Source organism: Cuculus canorus, chromosome 21 (genome assembly GCF_017976375.1).
Source record: "Cuculus canorus isolate bCucCan1 chromosome 21, bCucCan1.pri, whole genome shotgun sequence".
Lineage (NCBI taxonomy): Eukaryota > Metazoa > Chordata > Aves > Cuculiformes > Cuculidae > Cuculus > Cuculus canorus.
This window is the reverse complement of record NC_071421.1, coordinates 1,000,226-1,019,386: the sequence shown is the minus strand read 5'-3', so window position 1 is coordinate 1,019,386 and position 19,161 is coordinate 1,000,226. Positions and strand designations below refer to the sequence as shown.

The 19,161-nt window shown below is 55.0% G+C and overlaps 1 protein-coding gene across 5 annotated transcripts in view; it reads right to left on the bottom strand.

The window, feature by feature from the left end:
• Positions 1 to 19,161, bottom strand: part of AGRN (agrin) — a 118,922-nt gene that overhangs the window by 27,730 nt on the left and 72,031 nt on the right. For all 5 annotated transcript variants that reach the window (XM_054085681.1, XM_054085682.1, XM_054085683.1 and 2 more), the window contains 9 exons: positions 16,047 to 16,262; positions 14,577 to 14,801; positions 12,261 to 12,485; positions 11,900 to 12,106; positions 6,017 to 6,238; positions 4,102 to 4,296; positions 2,289 to 2,489; positions 548 to 693; positions 268 to 373 (listed from right to left, as the gene is read on the bottom strand). In XM_054085681.1, coding sequence (XP_053941656.1) covers positions 268 to 373; positions 548 to 693; positions 2,289 to 2,489; positions 4,102 to 4,296; positions 6,017 to 6,238; positions 11,900 to 12,106; positions 12,261 to 12,485; positions 14,577 to 14,801; positions 16,047 to 16,262 — 1,743 coding nt within the window. The remainder of the gene's footprint in view (positions 1 to 267; positions 374 to 547; positions 694 to 2,288; positions 2,490 to 4,101; positions 4,297 to 6,016; positions 6,239 to 11,899; positions 12,107 to 12,260; positions 12,486 to 14,576; positions 14,802 to 16,046; positions 16,263 to 19,161) is intronic.

Here is a 19,161-nt window from a genome sequence, read left to right as displayed (position 1 = left end):
CAATGCATGGATCAAACAGTTAGCAGCATTCCTGCAAAACCACGTGGTCCCTGAGAACCAGTTATGAGGTGAGGTCCTACCTCAGGGAAAAGCAGGGAAAGCAGAAGGCAGGGAACAGGAATGATGCAGCAGGGATCAGCAAACCAGCATGGACACTGTCCTTAGCGAGCACTTCCTTGCTTAGCCCCAGGGAAAGGGCACCAGGCTGGGGCCCAGTGCCCCCAGTTTGGGCCAGCCTCGGGGACTGGCTGCCCCCAGGGGACTCACCGCGGCAGGCTCCTTGGCTAGTGACATAGAGATCCTGGCGCTTTTCACACCGTGTCTTCTTCAGCTCACACTCGTTGGTGTAGGTCACACCATCAGAGCCACACACCTGCCAGGACAGGGAGGGAAGCTGCTCAGCACAGTCCCTGGCACAGGAAGGCAGGTTGCCTTCCCGTGGGATGCCCTCTCCTGCCCGGGAAGCATGTGGGAAGGCCACCAGGGAGAAGAGTGGACGGGGAGCAAGGACTGCAGCAGGCAGCCCACAACAGCTCCACGTGCTTACCGGGTTGCGTGGCACTGCCAGGCAGGTGAAGTCACACACACAGCGGTCATCCTCGGCATCCTCGTCCCACCAGCCGCCGTACTGCCGGCACCGGTCCTGTTCACACTCACTACCATCGCCAGAGCCCGAACCCCCTGAGCCACACTCTGGAGCAAAGGAGCAGCGTGGTGAGAAAGGGCTCCACTCGGCAGGGCAGAGACAGGGGAAAGGAGAGGGGACGGGGCTGAAGCCACCTCCGCGACACGAGGACAGGGGAAGCTGCACAGGCCCACGCGGATCACAAAAATCCTGGACCCGCACAGATTAGGATTCTATGCTTAGTCCTGTGGGTGTTCAAAGCCAGGTTGGACAACGTTATGAGCAACCTGATCCAGTGGGAGGTGTCCCAGGGGGTTTGGAACTGGATGGGCTTTGAGGTCTCTTCTAACCCAAACCATTCTATGATTCTACAACCTCACAGAAGCTCCCTCTCCCTTGGAGAAGGCAGATTCTCCCACCACTGCCAGAAGGTTGCACTAAACCTACATAATGAAAACTGCAAAGGGACGCTTTAGCAAGAAGCCTCTCTACAGCATCACCTCAGGAGCAAAAGCAAGGATCCAGCACCCTGCAGGCTGCCTGGAGGTCACACAGCTAACAGCCACGCACAGGAGGAAGGGCTGCCACTTGACTGAGTGACAGCTTAGATCCCTGCCTTGATCTGACTCCTTCCCCTTCTCCTGCCCTCCCAAACACAGAGCGCTGCTGCTAAAGGAGCGATGGAAACCAGAGCAGAGGAAGGGATGGGGTTCGGGTTTAGTTTGAAGTTCAGTTAGGCACATTCTTAATGTATAAAGTCTGTCCCGAACCTGGCTGCCTCTCCACATGATGCTCACAGCTCCAGCAGCAAGAGAGAGATGTTGCTGATTTCAAAGGCTTCTTAAAGGGGAAGGGGAAGGAAAAGCTGGCCCTTTTCATTGAGTGATCAAAGGCCGGGATTTGGCATTACACAGAGAATTATTTAAGATCTTTTCCCAGAGGGACATCAACCTGAAATTCCCCAAGGAGAGCCGCCATCAAACACCACGTTACGTCTTCCCATCTCCCTAAGCTCTGCCATAGCACTGAAGTCTTTTCCAGCTAGACTACATGTGCCAGGAGCCAGGGAATCTCAGCTCGATGGGTCAGCACATCAGAGCAGTGAGGTTTACACGCCTCCTGCACTTGGATTCAGCCAGCGTTAAGCCACAGCTTTCCTCTTACAGTAGCAAAACTCAGCAGGTTCTTCGTTTGTAGTTCGGCCGAGCAAGTTACAGCCACCCCCACGACCGCCCCTGGTGAGTCAACAGCGGGGCAGAGGGAAGCAGACTGGCAGCCAGGCTCCCTGCCCCGGGAACGGCTCTGTTTCCCAGGGCCGAGGGTGAAATTCAAGCGGTGACCACCCCCTTGCCCGGCCAGTCAGGTGGCATCATCTCTCATTGCTGCTGGATACAGAAAGGCAAAGGGGAAAGGGAGCAGCAGGCGAGGTGCTGGGTGACGGCGGGCAGCCGGCCGGGATGGAAGGAGAGCGGTGCTGACAGCAGACCCGCTGCGCTGGGCACGCTGGGGAAGTCGCAGGACACCACGCCCCAGCTCCACATCGCAGGGCTCACGTGGCAGTTGGGCACAGCGGAGCAGGGAGGGGAAGAGCCCACTGTGTGCAGCCTCAGTCCTTTCTCCCACCTTTCGCACCCGCACAGCTGGAGGAATGGCATCAACCTACCGTCCTCACACGGCCCCATCCTGGCAACCTCGATGCTCTTCTTCTGCTGGCAGGAGGCCACCTGCAGCTCACACTGGTTGTCGTAGGTGATGCCATCGCTCCCGCAGACCTGAGCGAAGGGTTGCTTCTCGCAGCGTGGGCACACGCACTGCCCACCCACACACTTGCTGCCGAAGGAGCACACGGTGCTGCCGCAGGACTCTGTGGGGCAAGAGGGAGGAACCACAGTGAGGCATCGTAGGAACCCTGGCAGCCAAGTGCCCAGCGTCACAGAGCTGGGGCTGCTAAAGCCGTGCTAGCAGACGCCAGGAGAGAAGTTCTCCTTCTGTAGAGTGGTTTGTTATCGCTCGTTTAAACCATTCAAAGAGTCTGCGGCGGACAGGTGAGGAGGGCACAAAGATGATCTGAGGGCTGGAGCACCTCCCATCTGAGGACAGGCTGAGAGAGTTGGGGTTGTTCAGCCTGGAGAAGAGAAGGCTTTGCAGAGACCTTAGAGCAGCTTCCAGTACTGAAGGAGGCTCCAGGAAAGCTGGGGACAGACTTTTTAGCAAGGCCGGTTGTGACAGGACAAGGAACAACGGTTTTAAACAAAGGGAGGGGAGATTTAGACTGGATATAAAGAAGAAATTTTTACGCTGAGGGTGATGAAACACCGGCCCAGGTTGCCCAGGGAGGCAGTGGAGGCACCGTCCCTGGAAACATTCAAAGCCAGCTTGGACAGGGCTCTGAGCAACCTGATTAGAGTTAAAGATGTCCCTGCTCCTGCAGGGGGATTGGACTGGATGACCTTTACGGCCCCTTCCAACACAAAGCATTCTACGATTCTACAATTTCTGATTCCCATCAGCACCCACACATGCTGATTGGGTAAGAAATCCCATTTACTCTCATGGCGTATCCTGACTTCAGCCTCCTGCTGCTCGCTCTGCCAGTGGAGCACTGAGAGCCATCTGTCACCCTGGGTCACTCTTCTCTCCGGATTTAGAGAGGATCTCCACTCACAGCTCCGCCTTGCAACACAGACCCAGCTGGACAGGTTTCATTAGGCTCAAAGCATTGCTTTTACTGAAGTAGCATTTGTCCTAATGAAGAACTTAGGCAGGGCTTTTAATTCATTAAGAAATTAGTCCTGGGGAGGACTGGGGAGCAGGGAAGAAACATAAGAGCAAAGAGGAATTAACCCCAGGGGATGGGGAGAAGGGAAAGCTACTGAGATGAACTGTGTGACCAGACAGACCCTCAGTGCCTTCCATTCAGGTGGTAGCTATTAACCTATTTTTAGCCCAATTTCTTTTCTTGGTTCAACAGGCATTAGGCCAATTTCTTTGCTTGGCTCAGAAGAGTAACGAAGAGGGCAGATCCCACCTATGGTGCATAGCTGGAGCTAATGAGGTGCTTGAGAGTCTCAAGATGCCCAATTCTCATGGAACCGAAATGGAAGACAATACCAGACAAGGTGAAAAGCCTCAGGCAGGGTCTCTGAGTGACTAGCCAGGAACTGCAAGCTGCTGGGCATCCCTAGACAAGCCTTCTGGAGCTGCGATCCTCTTGGGACATCCAAAAACCAACCAATCAAGGCACCAAGAGGAGCTCTGGGGAGACTCTCCACACATTCCCATCCTGGGGTTTCTCTGGTGCCTCCCAAGGCTGGCAAACCATGGGCTGCAAACGCTACAAAGGGCTGGCGAGCCTTGGATGGGCACAGCCAGGCACCTCAGCGGGGCCCGGGCAGCCAGCGGCGCCGAGCATCCGCTCTCTGAAATGCCACCAGCAGGAGTGAGACGAGGGAAGAAAGGGACCTTGCCAGACTCACTGCAGTCTCCTTGGGCAGCCACCAAAATGTTTGTCTGCTGCGTGCACGCCCGGACGTGGAGCTCGCACTCGCTGCCGTATGTGTTGCCATCTGTGCCGCACACGGGCTGAGAGGAGGGAACGCACTCCGTGGGGCACACGCACCTTCCTGTCTCCGCCTCACAGATGGCCCCAAATTGGCACTTGCCACAGCGGTCTGCGCAGAAAAAGAACAAACCCAGTAGGTTAAAATAACAGGGCAGGCAGGCATCGCTGCCTAACAAAGTGCCAGAGCCGAAATAATCCCCCTTCGGTGACCTCCTCCCCCAGGCTGAGCCCCTGCAGATGCCGGCAGGAGCCCCAGGGCACAGTGCGAGGAAGGATTGAGGTTGCGGGAGGAGGGAGAGTCAGGCTGGGAGGCAGAAAGGCTATAACTACTCGTAAAAGCTGTCAGGGCCAGGAGTAACCGTGATGAAATGTCACCGGAGCTGTATGCCGTTAGAGCTAAATAGGAGGTGGGAGAGAGCATGGGGCTGAATGCAATTACGAGGGGTGATAAATCAGCTCTGGCCATGGGAGGAGGAGCGCAGCATCCCAGGCAGCAAGCGGTAACCGATTCCCACATGGCAGGGCAGCAGGGAGGGAGGAGGTGGCCGGCCAGGAAGGAGGACACTGCCTTCTCCGAGTTCATCAGGGTGACAGCAGCGCTGGGTACACGTATAATATAGCACCGACCCAGAGCACCCTGCCTCCTCGCCCGGTGGGATCCTCACCCTGCTCTGCAAACACACGCCCAGCGCACACACGTGAGCTCGGGTCAGAGAAGACATTTCTCTTTGCAATAACTCACTTGCAAAGGAGCTATCACTCATAGCACGAGAGATAGGACTTCAGGCAGCACATCTCCTGACTCCTTGGTATTTCGTGGTTCCCAGCTTCATTTTCTCTTTCAGACAAATCCCCTTCTTCCCTCCTCACCATTCAATTCATGAGGATTTTGGCTCAAAGATGGGTTTTCTTATTTTTCTTTCACGTGGCAGCTGCTGCCTTTGCATGGGGGAGGGAAAGATGCAACAACCCCCTGCTTGGTTCGTGCAGGCTGTTGGCTGCGAGGTTTCTATCTACAGCACAAAGCTCTGCAGGCTGGGAGAGGGGCTGCTCAAGACAGGCTGTGCGCAGACACAGGAGCTCCTTCCTACAGGGCCCTCAATTCGTGTGCCTGACGGCCAAAGTATTTGCTTTCTCCTCTAACTGTGTGGGGTCGGTACCAGCATTTCCTTCTGACCCGAATCCCTCGGCCCTCTGCAGCAGGATGCTCTGCAGGTTGGAGGGAGTCTTTCTTTCCTGAAGGAAGGATCATCTTTTTCTCTGCTGCCTCAAAGCCCTCATAGCTCAGGATCACGTTTCCCAAGCAGGACTGCACGGTGCAGCTCAGTGGGGAAATGACTGTCAGGGATCAAACCCAGCTTTGACAGCGACATTGATGCACACACCAGCCTTGGATGGAGAGACAGGCGCCAGCTCCTGCTACCATCCTGAAGATTAGGGGCAGAAAGACCGTAATTTGACAAAACCACAATGAAACTGGCCTTGCCTGAACATCCCAGCAGATTTTGTCCCAGGCGAACCCAGCCAGCCCGGGCTGTGCCTGTACGCAAACGCTTTCTGATCGGGAAAGCTGTGCTGGGACAAAGAGAGAGCTTGGAGATAGAACTGCTGTGGATGGTTTGAGATAAATAAGCTATGTGGCAGCAACTAAAGCCAAAAGCCCTCTCTCCCTGTGGCCAGGGTCACACTTCGGCTTAACACACCGTCTGCTCCCAGCAAGCAAACCTGGGCTTGCAAACCCGAGGCCAGCAAACCCGGGGACGCGGCCAGCAAAGCCAGGCTAGGGCCACCAGCGCAAGAAGGAGCGACCCACAGAGATCGTCTCTTACCGCAGGGCCCCTTGTGTTTCACTTTGATCTCCCTCTTGAGGACACAGGCCATGGAGTCGAGCTCGCAGGGGTTGCCGTAGGTGCGGTTGTCGGTGCCGCACACGGGGTCGTAGCGGCCCTGGCACACCTGCTGGCACTCGCACACGGCCTCCTGGTTCTTCACCACACAGGTGGCCCCGAAGGTGCACTCCACGCTCAGGCACGGGCTGGGCGTGCCCAGGTCTGCAGAGGGGAAAGGAGAGAGAGAGGCACGGGTCTCAGTCTGCTGCTTCCCCAGCTCGCCCTGCACTGTGCACAGCACTGCATGCCAGCACCCTCAGCCCCAGGCCCTCGCCTGCCTCCCCCAAGCCATGGCGAATGCACAGAGCTCCTGACCCTGGCACCAGCCCAGCCCCTGCCCCTCCATGCCACCCCGACATGCCCGGCTCAGCGTCTCCCCCATGCTCGGCAGAGGTTAGGGATGGGAAGCAGGCACAAGATCTCCCTCTACACCATCCTGCCCTGCCTCCTCCATCCCATCTCAGCTACGATCTGCCCCAAGGGACCAGCCAGAAGTGGGACCAGCCCCACGGATTTCTGCATCAAACCCCGATGCCTGGGTCTCCCCAACAGCTCGCCGCCAGCAGCAAGAAGCAGCACCATGTGCTGAGGAAGGGCAACACAGACCGAGGCCTCTCGTTGCCCTGAAGGGGAGCCGGCACTGCTTTTCCCATGCAGCGGCAGTGCCACGGATCTGCCTGTGAAGCTGGATCTGAATGAGGAGCTGTGCGGCACAGGGCAGGAGGCAGCAGAAAGCCCTCCTCAGCATGGCTCTGGGTGCCTCCAGGACACGTGCAGCACCATCACGCAGTACCTGGCACCGCCTGCCAAACCCTCGGTAGCCAAAAAGATCGCAGGAGGATAGTTTCCTCCACCGATGCCTCAGAATCACACCACGGCTCATTGAAAACCTCCTGCGGCAACACCCAGGAAGACCTGGCTGGAGAGGACACCTGCATTTGGCTTCACCGCACAGCCTGTCTCTCTCCTCTCCCCTGCTCTTGCAAGCTGGTGTTTGAAAGGTCAGGATGGAGAGACCTGGTGTCCTTGCTTCGGCCCAGTCCTCGCGCTTCTGGCTCCAGAAGCAGCGCCCTGAAGCTCCCTGAGGATGGGTGATGCCCCACAGCACGGGCTGCAGACCCGCTGCTCACAAACTGAAGCTGCTTAATCGAAGTCAGAGCAGACGGCACCTTCCCCCGCAAGGTGCCCGGCAGAGACGAGCTGAGCAGCCAACCCCGACGGTGACAGCAAAGAGAAAAGGCTGCGCCCGACCCTCTGGTACAGCTCGGCAGCTGCTTGCAGGGAAAGCCCTGCGGTTCCACCCGGTTCCCGACCTGCTTGCTGAAGGCAGGTGTGTCCCTCCACGCATCACGGAGCGGTTTGGGTTGGAAGGGGCCTCAAAACCCATTCAGTTCCATCCCTGCCATGGGCAGGGACACCTCCCACTGGATCAGGGTGCTCCAAGGCCCATCCAACCTGGCCTGGAACAGCTCCAGGGACGGGGCAGCCAGGACTTCCCTCGGCAACCTCCAAACCCCTCGGCCATCCAGAAGCCGAGCCAGGCAGCTAAAAGGCAGGACTGGCGAGAGACCCAGCACTGCTCAGCCACCCCTTCTTGTGACTCGAGATAAAAGCCCTGAGGACCTGGGGCAAGGAAAGGACAGAGATTTAAACCGTGCTGAACAGTGACAAGGACACATAACGAAAGGGATGTGGGGAACAGACAACGCGGCCAGGACGAGATGGATGCAACAGGCAGACACAGTGCAGCCCCACCAGCACCAGACAGCGAGGTAGGCACAAAGTTGGAATGTGCTGGGAACGACAAAGCCCTCCAGAGCCTGCTGGTGTGGCACAGGGCACAGTGTCCCTTTTCCTCCCCTTCTAGGACCACGGTGGCACTTCTGCAGAGCAAGAGCAAGGCTTGAGCCCTCAGGATCCCGACCGCACACTGTCAGCCAGCGAGAACACAGCCCACAGCGTGGGCACAGGCAAGTCTGAATTTTGGGTTTCGCTCCTTGGAAGCACCTACTGAGTCAAAACCTTAGAGCTGCAAAGGAACAGGGAAGAGGGGAACAGTTCAGGCACATGACCACTACTTCAGCTCAGCCTTTTCAACCGTGTCCCCAACTTCTCTACAGCTGAAGATTCGGTGAAGAGTTCCCAAGGATCAGGAACTGCTTCGTGCTGTGCTTGGCCTTGGGATGATGTTCACAACTGCTTGCGTTTCGCTTTTTTAAAGCAACATCTGAACCATAATCATGTCCCCTAAACACAGAAACACACACCTGCATGGAGAAAACACCTCCGCTGGACATAACGAGGCAGCGAGGATGCAGTGAGCTAGGCAGGAAATAAATACATTCGTTCATTTGAGATCCAAATTCACACTCTTGTCTCAGCGAACAAGTGAACACTGAGAGTGCAGGGAAGTGCTTGGCCTGATGGGAGAACCCTGCCCTGACGTTTCTCACCCTTCTTAAGGAAGCAAATCTGCAAAGATGAAGCACATCAAGTTCCTTCATAGCCTGAACTTCACCCTGTGAAATTTCCCGAACAGCCCTGGGCACCTGCAGATGTCAACGGGAGCTTTGGCACCGATTTTGATGTGAGTGGGTATAATGAAGACCTACCAAGCGAAGACCTTCGACTGTGCTTTAATCAAGACCTGCTTTGATTCCTGGCCCTTCTCCATCTTGTAGGCAGGGAAACCGAGTCACGGAGCAAAAATACTCATTCTGCATCCTGGTTCATGCAAAGGCGAGATCCCTCCTTACCCGCTGCCAAGCTGTGCAGAAAGCTCACCAAGTCCTGGGGAAACCGAGCTCTCCTGCAAGCCTCGCTCTCTGGACGGCTATGGGGCAGAGGCTCTGAATCACAGAATGGTTCAGATTGGAAGGGACCTTATAGCCCATCCAGTTCCACCTCCCCCACCATAGGCAGGGACACCTCCCACTGGATCAGGTCGCTCCAAAGCTGCTTTCTAACCCATCACGCCCCATCGACCTCTGCCCGTGACACCCAGTGGGCTCCAGCATCAGCTCCACAGGAGTATTCTTAGAGAAGAATCACATCCGAGCACAGACATTTCTTCAGGGCTTCCAAAAGGCATATGGTGCTTTGCTGGACACTGGGAAGGGGAGCTGCAGTCTCTGCAGAGCCCCTGCCCATCGCAGTTGCACAGACAAGCATGACACACGCTACGGAGAGCAAAGGGACAAGCATCACAGTCCTAGGCAGGCAGAAGTCTCTGGGAAAAAGGATGTGGGGAACAAAAGGGGGTTAGTTGGGGGCAAAAGGAGAGGTAAGATCAACCAGGAGCAGTCCAGACTGATGTCTCAGCCAAAGAGGGGTTTGCTGAGGACTCAGGGCTCACAGCACCCACCTCTGCTCCCACTCTCATTCGCCTCGAAGGGTCAAGCCACAGCAAGCATCAGACAAAACCCCACTGCACTGCAAGGCATTTCCATTCCAGCAGGAAGTGTTTTGGGGTGAGGGATGGGAGCAAAACCAGGGCAATCTCTCCATCCCAAGGGCTCTCAAGCAAAACTAGAGACGGAGGGGAGCAGTGAGAAGAGGCCAGGACTCTCACTGGCTACGGAGAAAGGGGGAAAGCCGACCTCCTAGCAGAGATGTCCAGGTAGGGAGCAGAAGGGTGCTGCGAGGACAAAATTCCTTCCTCCAAACAGGCAACGCTGTAAAACACAAGACACAGACCAAAAAGGAAAGAGAGAGAGAGCAGAAAGGGAAAGAGAGCAGGGCAGAAGACAGAGAGAGGCAGGGAGGAAAAGACAGATGCAGCTACAGACACCTTCCCTCTACCTCCTGTCCACACCGGTCTCATCCCATCCCTTTCTTCTCAACTGCCCTATCATGGTGTAAAAGCAGAGAAGGATTAAAAACAAGGCCTGGACTGTTTTGTTTGGCTTTGTCTCCTTTGCCTTGACGCTGGAAAAAGACAGCAGCAGAGCTTAGAGTTCATTAAACAGGTACATGAGAGATTAAAAAACTGGGACCGTTCTAAAAGCTTGTCTTTTTTTTCCCTCCCCCTCCTCATCTCATCCATCTCCTGTATCCTCACAGCACAGAGGCTGTTACAGGGCAGCCTGGAGCAGTTAAGTGGACTTTGAAACCCGAGGCTTTGGCAGACAGAGCCCCAGATTTGATTTATTACCCACCGATGACAGGCTTTGCTGCTCCCACCCCACAAGGACGTAGCTCCTGCAAGCAGATGTGCCCATCTGCTGTCCTCACCTGGAGGAAGAGAAGTTGGGGGAAAGCTAAAATAGAATAAGATGGGCAGATGCATAGGGACCGTATCCTGCTGCCCACCGGCCTCACTCCTCTGAACATGGGGCCAGTGATGGGCATCGGACAGCAGGGTAACCAAGCTCTCTGCTCGCCCTAGAGATCCAGGAAGCCTTAGCAAGGGCCTGACTCTAAAGGAGGTACAGGAAAGGGTTTGTAGAAAGCTCAGGACACCATGGACTCACTACCCAGCTGTAACCACCAGCTCCTGGCCCCACTGCCCCAGAGTTGCCCTCAGGAGCTCAGCCACCTCGCTTCACCCTCCCCTGCGCCAAGCATCCTGGTCCACCGGAGCAGCCCTGGGCGTTCCCGTGCCAGCCCTAGAGGCTGGTCCCACCTCCAGCAAAGCTTCGCAGCAGCACAACAGGGCAGGAAAACGAGCACCAGACTTGCTGGTTGCCATCCATCCCCGTGGCCCAGGGAGACGGAGGACTGAAAGGTGCTTCTGTTGCCCCCCTGACAGAGAGAAACTCGGGGAACTGACTCCTAATCAGTCAACCACCAGAAACACACTGAAATGGAGAATTAAAAATAACAGTTGTGATTATATTTAGAGAGTGCGATTTTGGGAGCCTGACAGTTTGCAAGCAGCTGGGCTTGGCAGCTTTCAAAACCCACTGCAGGAGCACAAAGCCAACAAAACAGATCCACAATGTGGGGCTTGATTTCCAAGTATTTCAGAAGGTTTGATACAGCTGATACCGGCTTAAAATAATAGGACTCAGTTCTAGATCTAGTAAAAACCAATTTGAATTGAAATGAACAGTCATCCAACTCATACAAATCAATCCACTGACCGTGTTTAGCCTGAATTTTCTGTGTAATAGCTTTAAAATTGGATATTTCCCACATCCGAGGGAGCCAAAGCCCCATCCTATCACATATCCCTGAAAAAGCATTCATTGGAAAGGTCAAAAGCTTCTCCCTGAGATGAGACAAAGACACGGCGAGACCTCCAGAGAGCAGGTGCGCTGGGAAGAGTTCCTTACGGAGAGTACCTAGAGCTGAGAGAAGCAGGTAGGGATGGAGGGGGCAGCATGGAAGGAGCTTGGGGACTGGCACTACCCTGGGAGGAGAAATGAATGACATGGGCTGCACGGGAACTGCGTGGTGGTGAATGTGCGCTTGGCCATGGTAGTGAATGAGAGGGACCAGTTGGACATCACAGACACTTTGGTACTGTTTAAACAGGAATTATTCTTCTATGTGTTACTGAGACCATCAGAGAGACACAGGACCACAGAGGAACACATGCACACACTCACACAAGGACCGCTGGAAGGAAAGAACAACTGGGAGGGACGGATACGCAGGGCTCGTTGGCTGCAAGACTGAAGGGAGCCCGTGCCTTGCTCAGACAGTGGGCACCCAGTCACAACTCACCTGCAGCTTTCCAGCATCAACACGAGCACCGTTGCCTGCACGGAAGGGACTGATGCAAACTGGGCTTAAAGTGGCTGCTGGGGCTGGGAAGTGAGAGGTGTGGGAGGTACCAGTGTTCCTGCAGGCACCCAGCCTGGCCGCACCAGTGCTTACCACAGGGTCCGCTGTGCTTTACTGGGATGGCAGCTTTCTGGTGGCACTCGGCCTTCTGACGCTCACAGTCGTTGCTGTAGGTCCGGCTGTCCCGGCCACAGACAGGTCGGTAGGCACCGTCGCAGGTGATGCGGTCACAGGAGCAGCGAGCGGTGCCCCGGCGGTTCAGGCAGACAGCGTTGAACTTGCACTCCTCCTTGCATTTGTCTGGGAGGAGAGAGGATAACGCCACTCACATTCACCCCAGGGACCAGGGAAGGGGGTATATTCTCATGGCCAATGAGAATGGAACATGCTGAGAGTGGTGGGAAGGTCAGGAACCCAAATGATCCCGTTCCCAAGGAAACAGAGAGGTACTTACCCTGATGCTGGCACTGCCCTGAACGCACCTTCTGGATCTCCAGCCCTCGGATGGCCCCCGAGCGCCCCATCATACACTCGTTGTCATAAGTCACCCCGTCGTCGCCGCACACGAGCTCCCTCTTTGGGGGACAGTTCTCAGGGCGGGAGAGCAGGTCTGCCCTTCGGGTGCGGGGGTTCACCCGGCAAACACGATTCATGTCATTGAGGACGCCTTTGCACGGGTCTGAGCACAGAGCCAGAGCAGAGAATAAGCCACACTCATGCTCTGCCCAGAGAGGCGCCTCCTCCTCCCAGCTGGCCCCAAGAGCCTCTGTACCTCCCCCAGGAGCACTCAGTGTGTGCTCATCTCTTCTTTGGGAATGGACACCTGTAGGGCTCTGCACACCAAAGACTCATTTTTTACCGAGCTGCACACACTGAGGACACGTGCCCTTTCCAAAGCGATCATTGGATAGGATGAATCTCTGCCTTTTTTCCCCATCCCGAGCTGCCTTCACTTGCCTCTATGCATGGACAGGGCTCTCTGCCCTGACCCAGGCAGACCTGGAGTCCAAGGAGTGTTGGCTGGACATTGTGAGATGCTTGCTGCTCCCACCCTGCTCCTCCCACTCTCCCTCCCTGTCTTCCCAAAGTGCTGGAAGAGCCTCAAAGGTAGCCAGGACCACAGGCTGCCTTGCCCCACCACTCAGATCTCCCTCATCCAGATCACCTTCTCTGATAAACTCAGATTAACATACCAAAGCCATGGGCAAAACAAGCCCGCTCTTCACTAATCCCTGCTCCAGCCTTGTTTTTTCTCTTCCTTGTCAAGCATGGTACCTGGAGAGTGCCAATTCATCTTCTGCAATTGCAGGAACACAATCAAATGTTTCCACCCTTTAATCCCACCAGTGTGAAATCCCTGCATTGACCACGGTCCCAGCTTGACGTGGGGAGGAAACAATACAGCACCTTGGTTCCCCAGCCTCTCACAAGCAAGGTGATCCTTTTGGCCACCTCTACAGCCCTTGGCCAGTCTCAGACAGGGTCACAGATGAAGTCTTTTGCTTTCTCCATTTCAACATGTGCAGTAATCATGGAAATGAAGCAGATGAAGGAGCTCCCACAGGACCTATCCAATCTACCTCCCATTCCCCCTCTGGCAAGAGCTGCTTGTGCTCGCTGCTGCCCCACAGTCACTCTAGCAGACAGCAGCGAGGGATGTGGTACCTTCTTGGAAGCCTCTACAAACCCCAACAAAATCACAAGAACATCTTGTGCGGCCTCGAGGAGCTGTAGGTAAATAAAGCTGCTGCCATGGGGCAGTGGTGAGGCACAGCTAGAGAGATGTGCACATCGCAGGGGCTGGGGATGAGGCAGATGCAGGGAAGTATCTCAGGTACTGCATGATGAGGATATTTGAGATGTGCTATTCCCACACGGCTCATCCCTACTTCCTCCCCTACCTTGGAGCTCATCCTCAAGCCTTGCCGCACAACTAACAAAGCCCAAACGCCTTCAAGTATTTGCAGGTTCTATAGCCCAGCTGCTCAAGCCTGACTGCCTGAGTTTCTGCTGATGCCCAGCTAAAATCAAGAGGACCTCAAAGGAGCAGGGAGGCTCAAAGCCTCCTCTCTGCCCTAGAAACCAAGAGCACCCAGCACAACACCACTTCTTCACCTCCCACTCGCACCCATCTTGCTCTCCTTGGGACAGAGCAGCGAAAGCCCAATTAAAGCTCTTCCAGGTCTGCACTCCTGCCCAAAGACTCCCTCACACTCCTTCCCCCACAGACAAACATGTCTGTGGCACGTGTCCTGGCTGAGCTCATAGTTTTCCTAATGAATACAGTTGCTTTTAATTACAAGTATCCCCAGTCATTGTTAGTCAAAGAGAAAGTCATCCTCGGAGTGGCGAGGCTGTGTTTGCACTCCGGGATCTGTGCCTGTCGGGCTCCTTTAATTAGAAGGAGCTGCCTGCCCGTGAGCCCTGGGACGCGGCAAGCAGCAGGCGCCTTGCCAACCGGGGGACTCCAGCCAGGGGAAATGGCAGGAGGAAAAGGAGGTGGCGCAGATGTTGCAGCTGCTCTCTGGGTCACTGGGTCCCGAGCAGTTACACTCGCAGCCAAACGCCACAGGGAAAGCGCTGGCTTGGTCTGAATTTCAGACACCATCACCCACAGATTGACCTTTTTCTGCCCAGCCTGTGGTTTTCAGCTGATGACAGCAGGTGTGCAGGCAAGTTTTTCTCCCCAAGCCTTGCCATTTCCCCCTGGACTGCCCTCGATACTCTGGATGCAGGAGGTATTTTTAAAGCGAACCCCACCACAACTCACCGCAGGCGCCATCAAACTTCTTGAAAACATTCTCCTGCTTGTCGCAGGCGTGCTTGTTGAGGTCACACTCGCTGCGGTAGTCTTTGCCGTCGCTGCCACACACCGTGCTCTCGGGCACGCCGCTGCAGGATGACGGGCAGACACACTTGGCTGACTGGCCATCAGTGGAGCGGACGCACGTGCTGCCAAAGCTGCAGGTCACCTCTGCGCAGGGATCCTTGGAGCCTGCAGGAGAGAGAATCATAGAATGGCTTGGGTTGGAAAGGATCTTAAAGCTCATGCAGTTCCACTCCCTGCCATGGGCAGGGACACCTCCCACTGGCTCAGGGGCTCCAAGCCCCATCCAACCTGGCCTGGAGCCCCTCCAGGGATGGGGCAGCCACCACTGCTCTGGGCAGCCTGGGCCAGGGCCTCCCCACCCTCAGCGTGAAGAAGAGAGGAGGGGACACGGCACAGGGATGAGCACAGCAGCGTCCCCGCTCACTCCTCTCCTGGGACAAATAAGCCCAACACACCACAATATCTACCCAGACAGCTCCACTCCCTCCGAGCGCAGCTGATGTCCTTACCTTGTAGGTGGTCCCACAGCAGCAAGCTCATCCACCCCAATATCCGTGGAAGCAGGCAGGATTGTGAGGCTGGAGGATCAGCCCCAATCCCATGATATGCGAGGAAGGGAGCTCACTCCCCACCTGGCACTTCAGACAGTCTCTCCTTTCTAAACCTCTCAGCCTCACTGCTGCGAGCTCCCTTCCCTGCACATGCTCTCCGAGAGCCTCTTGCTTCAGCAAATGAGCGAAACGAGGGTCCTTACAGCACCCCTGCAAACCGTAATTAGAGGAAGAGCTCAAGGAGCAATTTCCTCACTGACAGGGTAGGGCCCAAATTTATTTGCCAACGGTTTTGCCTTTTTTTCCCCCTGTATTTATCACTTTTTTATGATCATTATTTTGAATAAATCACTCAGCACTCTCTCCCTTTTGACAAGAATCCCAGCAGGAGCGCCGGGTGCAGATTTATTGTGAGCCAGAGCACTGCATGAGAGAAAGGTCAAGTTAATTTACTCTGAGATGAGGAAACTGGGGTCTCATTTACGCCACTCCTTGCTCACAGCTGGTGAATGCCAGCCTAAGGAAGGGCTTTCATCAGCCCACCCAGCCTGTGCACACGGCCTGACCTCTCCAACTTCTACCCTGGGGAGGACTCTGGGGAGGCACAGCTGCCCGAGACAGAGGGCTGGTCCCCACCACACTGCTGCTCAGCTCTTGAACAGCCTTTGGCCATCAATATTCCTGCTTATTAAACTCCACTGCTCACCAAGGCACAGCTGAGGATTCTCTCACATCCCTTCTCGTCAGACCTGTCCCCATCGCCCTGGATGTCACCAGCACTGCGATGATGATATGAGCTCAGGATAAGTCTCCCTGGCTTCACAAGGTCGCCTCCTGAAAGGAGAACGCCTGCACTCACCACACGGTCCCTTGCTGATGACTTTGATCCGTCTCTGCTGGTTGCACTGCGCCTTCTCCAGCTCACACTCGTTGCTGTAGGTGGAATAGTCCGAGCCGCACACGGGAGCCACCACGATGGGGCAAGCGGTCTTCTTACAGACGCAGGAGGCCTGAGAAGGGTCAGTGGGGCTCCTCTCGCACACCGCCCCGAACCCGCACAGCATCCCTCGACACACTGTGGGCACAGACAGACACTGGTGAGCCACCACCACTCCTCTGCAAACAAGGAAGGGTGCGGAGCAGCACCCAGGCACCCACCCACACCCCTGCTGTCGCCCCTGGCAGAGCTGCTCACAGCACCCATGCTTCGGGAAGGGCTGTAGCCCTCTAGGGTGCCAGGACTGCAAAGGTCAGCAAGTGGAGGATGCTCTAAGCACAGCAAGGTCCTCTCCTGGCTTAGGGTGAGATGTTATCATCTTAGCACGTCACCTCTCACTGCCTACAAGGAACCAGGGGGTTTAGGTGGGTCCTTCTCCAGGGACGCGTAGGCTGCATTAACGGTGTAGGGAGGCAAAGCCAACCTTGCCACTTGAGCCCATTTCCTCTTGTCCCATCACTTGTCACTTGGGAGAAGAGACCAACACCCACTTCACTACAACCTCCTTTAGGCAGTTGTAGATAAGGTCTTCCCTCACACACACACTGCTTTATTCATTGCCATTTTGCAAAGCAGCCGAATCACGTGGCTGGTGTCTCTCTAAAGGAGATGCACGAATCTCTTTATCACATCCACTAATCACGGCAGCCAGCACAGACCAGTTCAGCATCTGAATTTCTAATGCGGGAGAAACGTAACTCTTTGGTTGGAGAAAGGGAGACGATAGGGTATCTCCACCTCAGTGGTCTGCAGGTGAGACTGAGAGCAAGAGATGCCAGAGCTCTTTGCCCAGCGGTGACTGCCACGGGCACAGCTCTACGCTCCCAACACACCGCGGTGGGGCTGTAGGGCTGCAGACGCAGGGCGGCGTGCATCTCACCGCGGTCATGCCCCCCTGCATGCCCAGGGCAGTCCTGCGCTGCTACAGCGGGCACCCCTGGGCACCCCTCACCATCCCGCGCACGGCGTACGTAAGAAAGAGAGACTGACCTACATAATGAGGGAAAGAGAAATCATAAAAGGCAAAATAAAATGCTCAACAGCGGCTCATTTACACTTCAATTCCCGGGCGTTTGCCTTTGCCTGCCTTGAGATTTTGAGCTCATATGAACAGCAACAATGCACCACTAAGAGACTAATATCATCAAATAAAAAAGAGCTCTCTTTCTTTCCTGCCCAATATCTAAAAGCAATTCATCATTTTTATGAAGCGCTCTGGATAGTCTCTCTGCTCTTTCCATTGCTGCTCTTTCTCACTGTTTGTCGCTTTTGGGTTTTTTTTTTTAATGCAGATGAGCCTGTTGAGCTCTGAGATTAGAGGGTGCAGGGGAGGTGCGCAAGTGAGGAATGTGAAATGCAGGACAAGTGGAGGTTCATCCTGTCCACCCACCCCGAGGCACAGGTTGGTGGAGCAGAAGTGTAACGGCACGGTGCACAACCAGCTGCCAGCGAGAGGGAAGGCAGAGATGGAGCTGTCTTAGAGATCAGATCTAGGGAAGGGAAAAGAAGGGAGCTGCGTTCAGTTCTGGAGTCCTCAGCACAGGAAGGACATGGAGCTCATGGAGTGAGTCCAGAGGAGGCCATGGAGATGATCCGAGGGCTGGAGCACCGCCCAGAGAGAGTTAGGGTCGTTCAGCCTGGAGAAGAGAAGGCTCCTGGGAGACCTTAGAGCAGCTTCCAGTACTGAAAGGGGCTCCAGGAAAGCTGGGGAGGGGCTCTGGATCAAGGAGTGCTGGGACAGGATGAGGAGTGAACAGTTTTCAGCTGATAGAGGTGGGATTGAGATGAGATTTTAGGCAGAAATGCTTTCCTGTGAGGATGGGGAGGCCCTGGCCCAGGCTGCCCAGAGCAGTGGTGGCTGCCCCATCCCTGGAGGGGTTCCAGGCCAGGTTGGATGGGGCTTGGAGCCCCTGATCCAGTGGGAGGTGTCCCTGCCCATGGCAGGGGTGAACTGGATGGGCTTGGAGCTCCCTTCCAACCCAAGCCATTGCATGGTTCTATGGCAAGGTGCAATGCCTAACCACTACAATTCAGTCCTTCTTCCAGATGAAGACACAGTTTCACTGAGTTTCAGGGATCAGACCAAGAAGCAGACAAAGCGAGGAAGAAAATGTTTCAAACCAGAAACAAATTGTGACAAGCAAATTGGTTGTTTAAGTTTCCTTCAGTTCTAATCATCGCCAGTGCTACTGGTGAACAAGCCTATTTGTTCACAGCAGGTGATCTTGAAAACTCACCCATCCAATATTGTGATGCGGTTGGATGATGCAAGCTCAGAACACCAACAAGAATAAAATCAAATGCCTTAATTCCCCTACCAGGCCCAGGAGAAGAAACAGGGTTATTATGCCTACTCAGATGACTCAACCCAACACGCTCTGCAAAGGATGAAATTTCGAGGGAGCTTCCTTCTCCCCCAGCATCTCTCCCTCTCTTGCTCTAATTTTACCTGGGAGGATGCAAGAAGCATAACCATCGCTGATGCAGAAGGAATAAAAACTGGGAAATCAGAAGCAAAAAGCAGCAGCTAGCAGCTCAATTCCAGCATACTCAGCGCTGATGAAGCCTTCAGATGCCACTCCCTGTGCAGAGACACCACAGACAGAAGCGCCTTGCTGGGTCTGGACAGAAGGGATCTGGTTTAGTAGGAGACAGGTATGATTGGACTCAGCGATCTCAAAGGTCTTTTCCAAACAAACAGTTCTATGATTCTAAGGCAGCAATAAGTGAGGCACAAAGTTCTCTTGTCCTAATACCGGTACGTGACAGCCCAAATAAACTCCAGGCACCAGATAAAGTGCCCAGAAGTGCAAGAACCTCTCAAATTTGATTGCCAACAGTGCTGATGAAGACCACGCTATCAAAAGCACCTTACAAGAAAGGGGTTGCAGTCCATGCTCTATTCCCAGTACCACTGCTATTTCAGGGCATCAGGCCAAGATACAACAAAGGAACCGGCTTGGTCTTCACGTTCCCA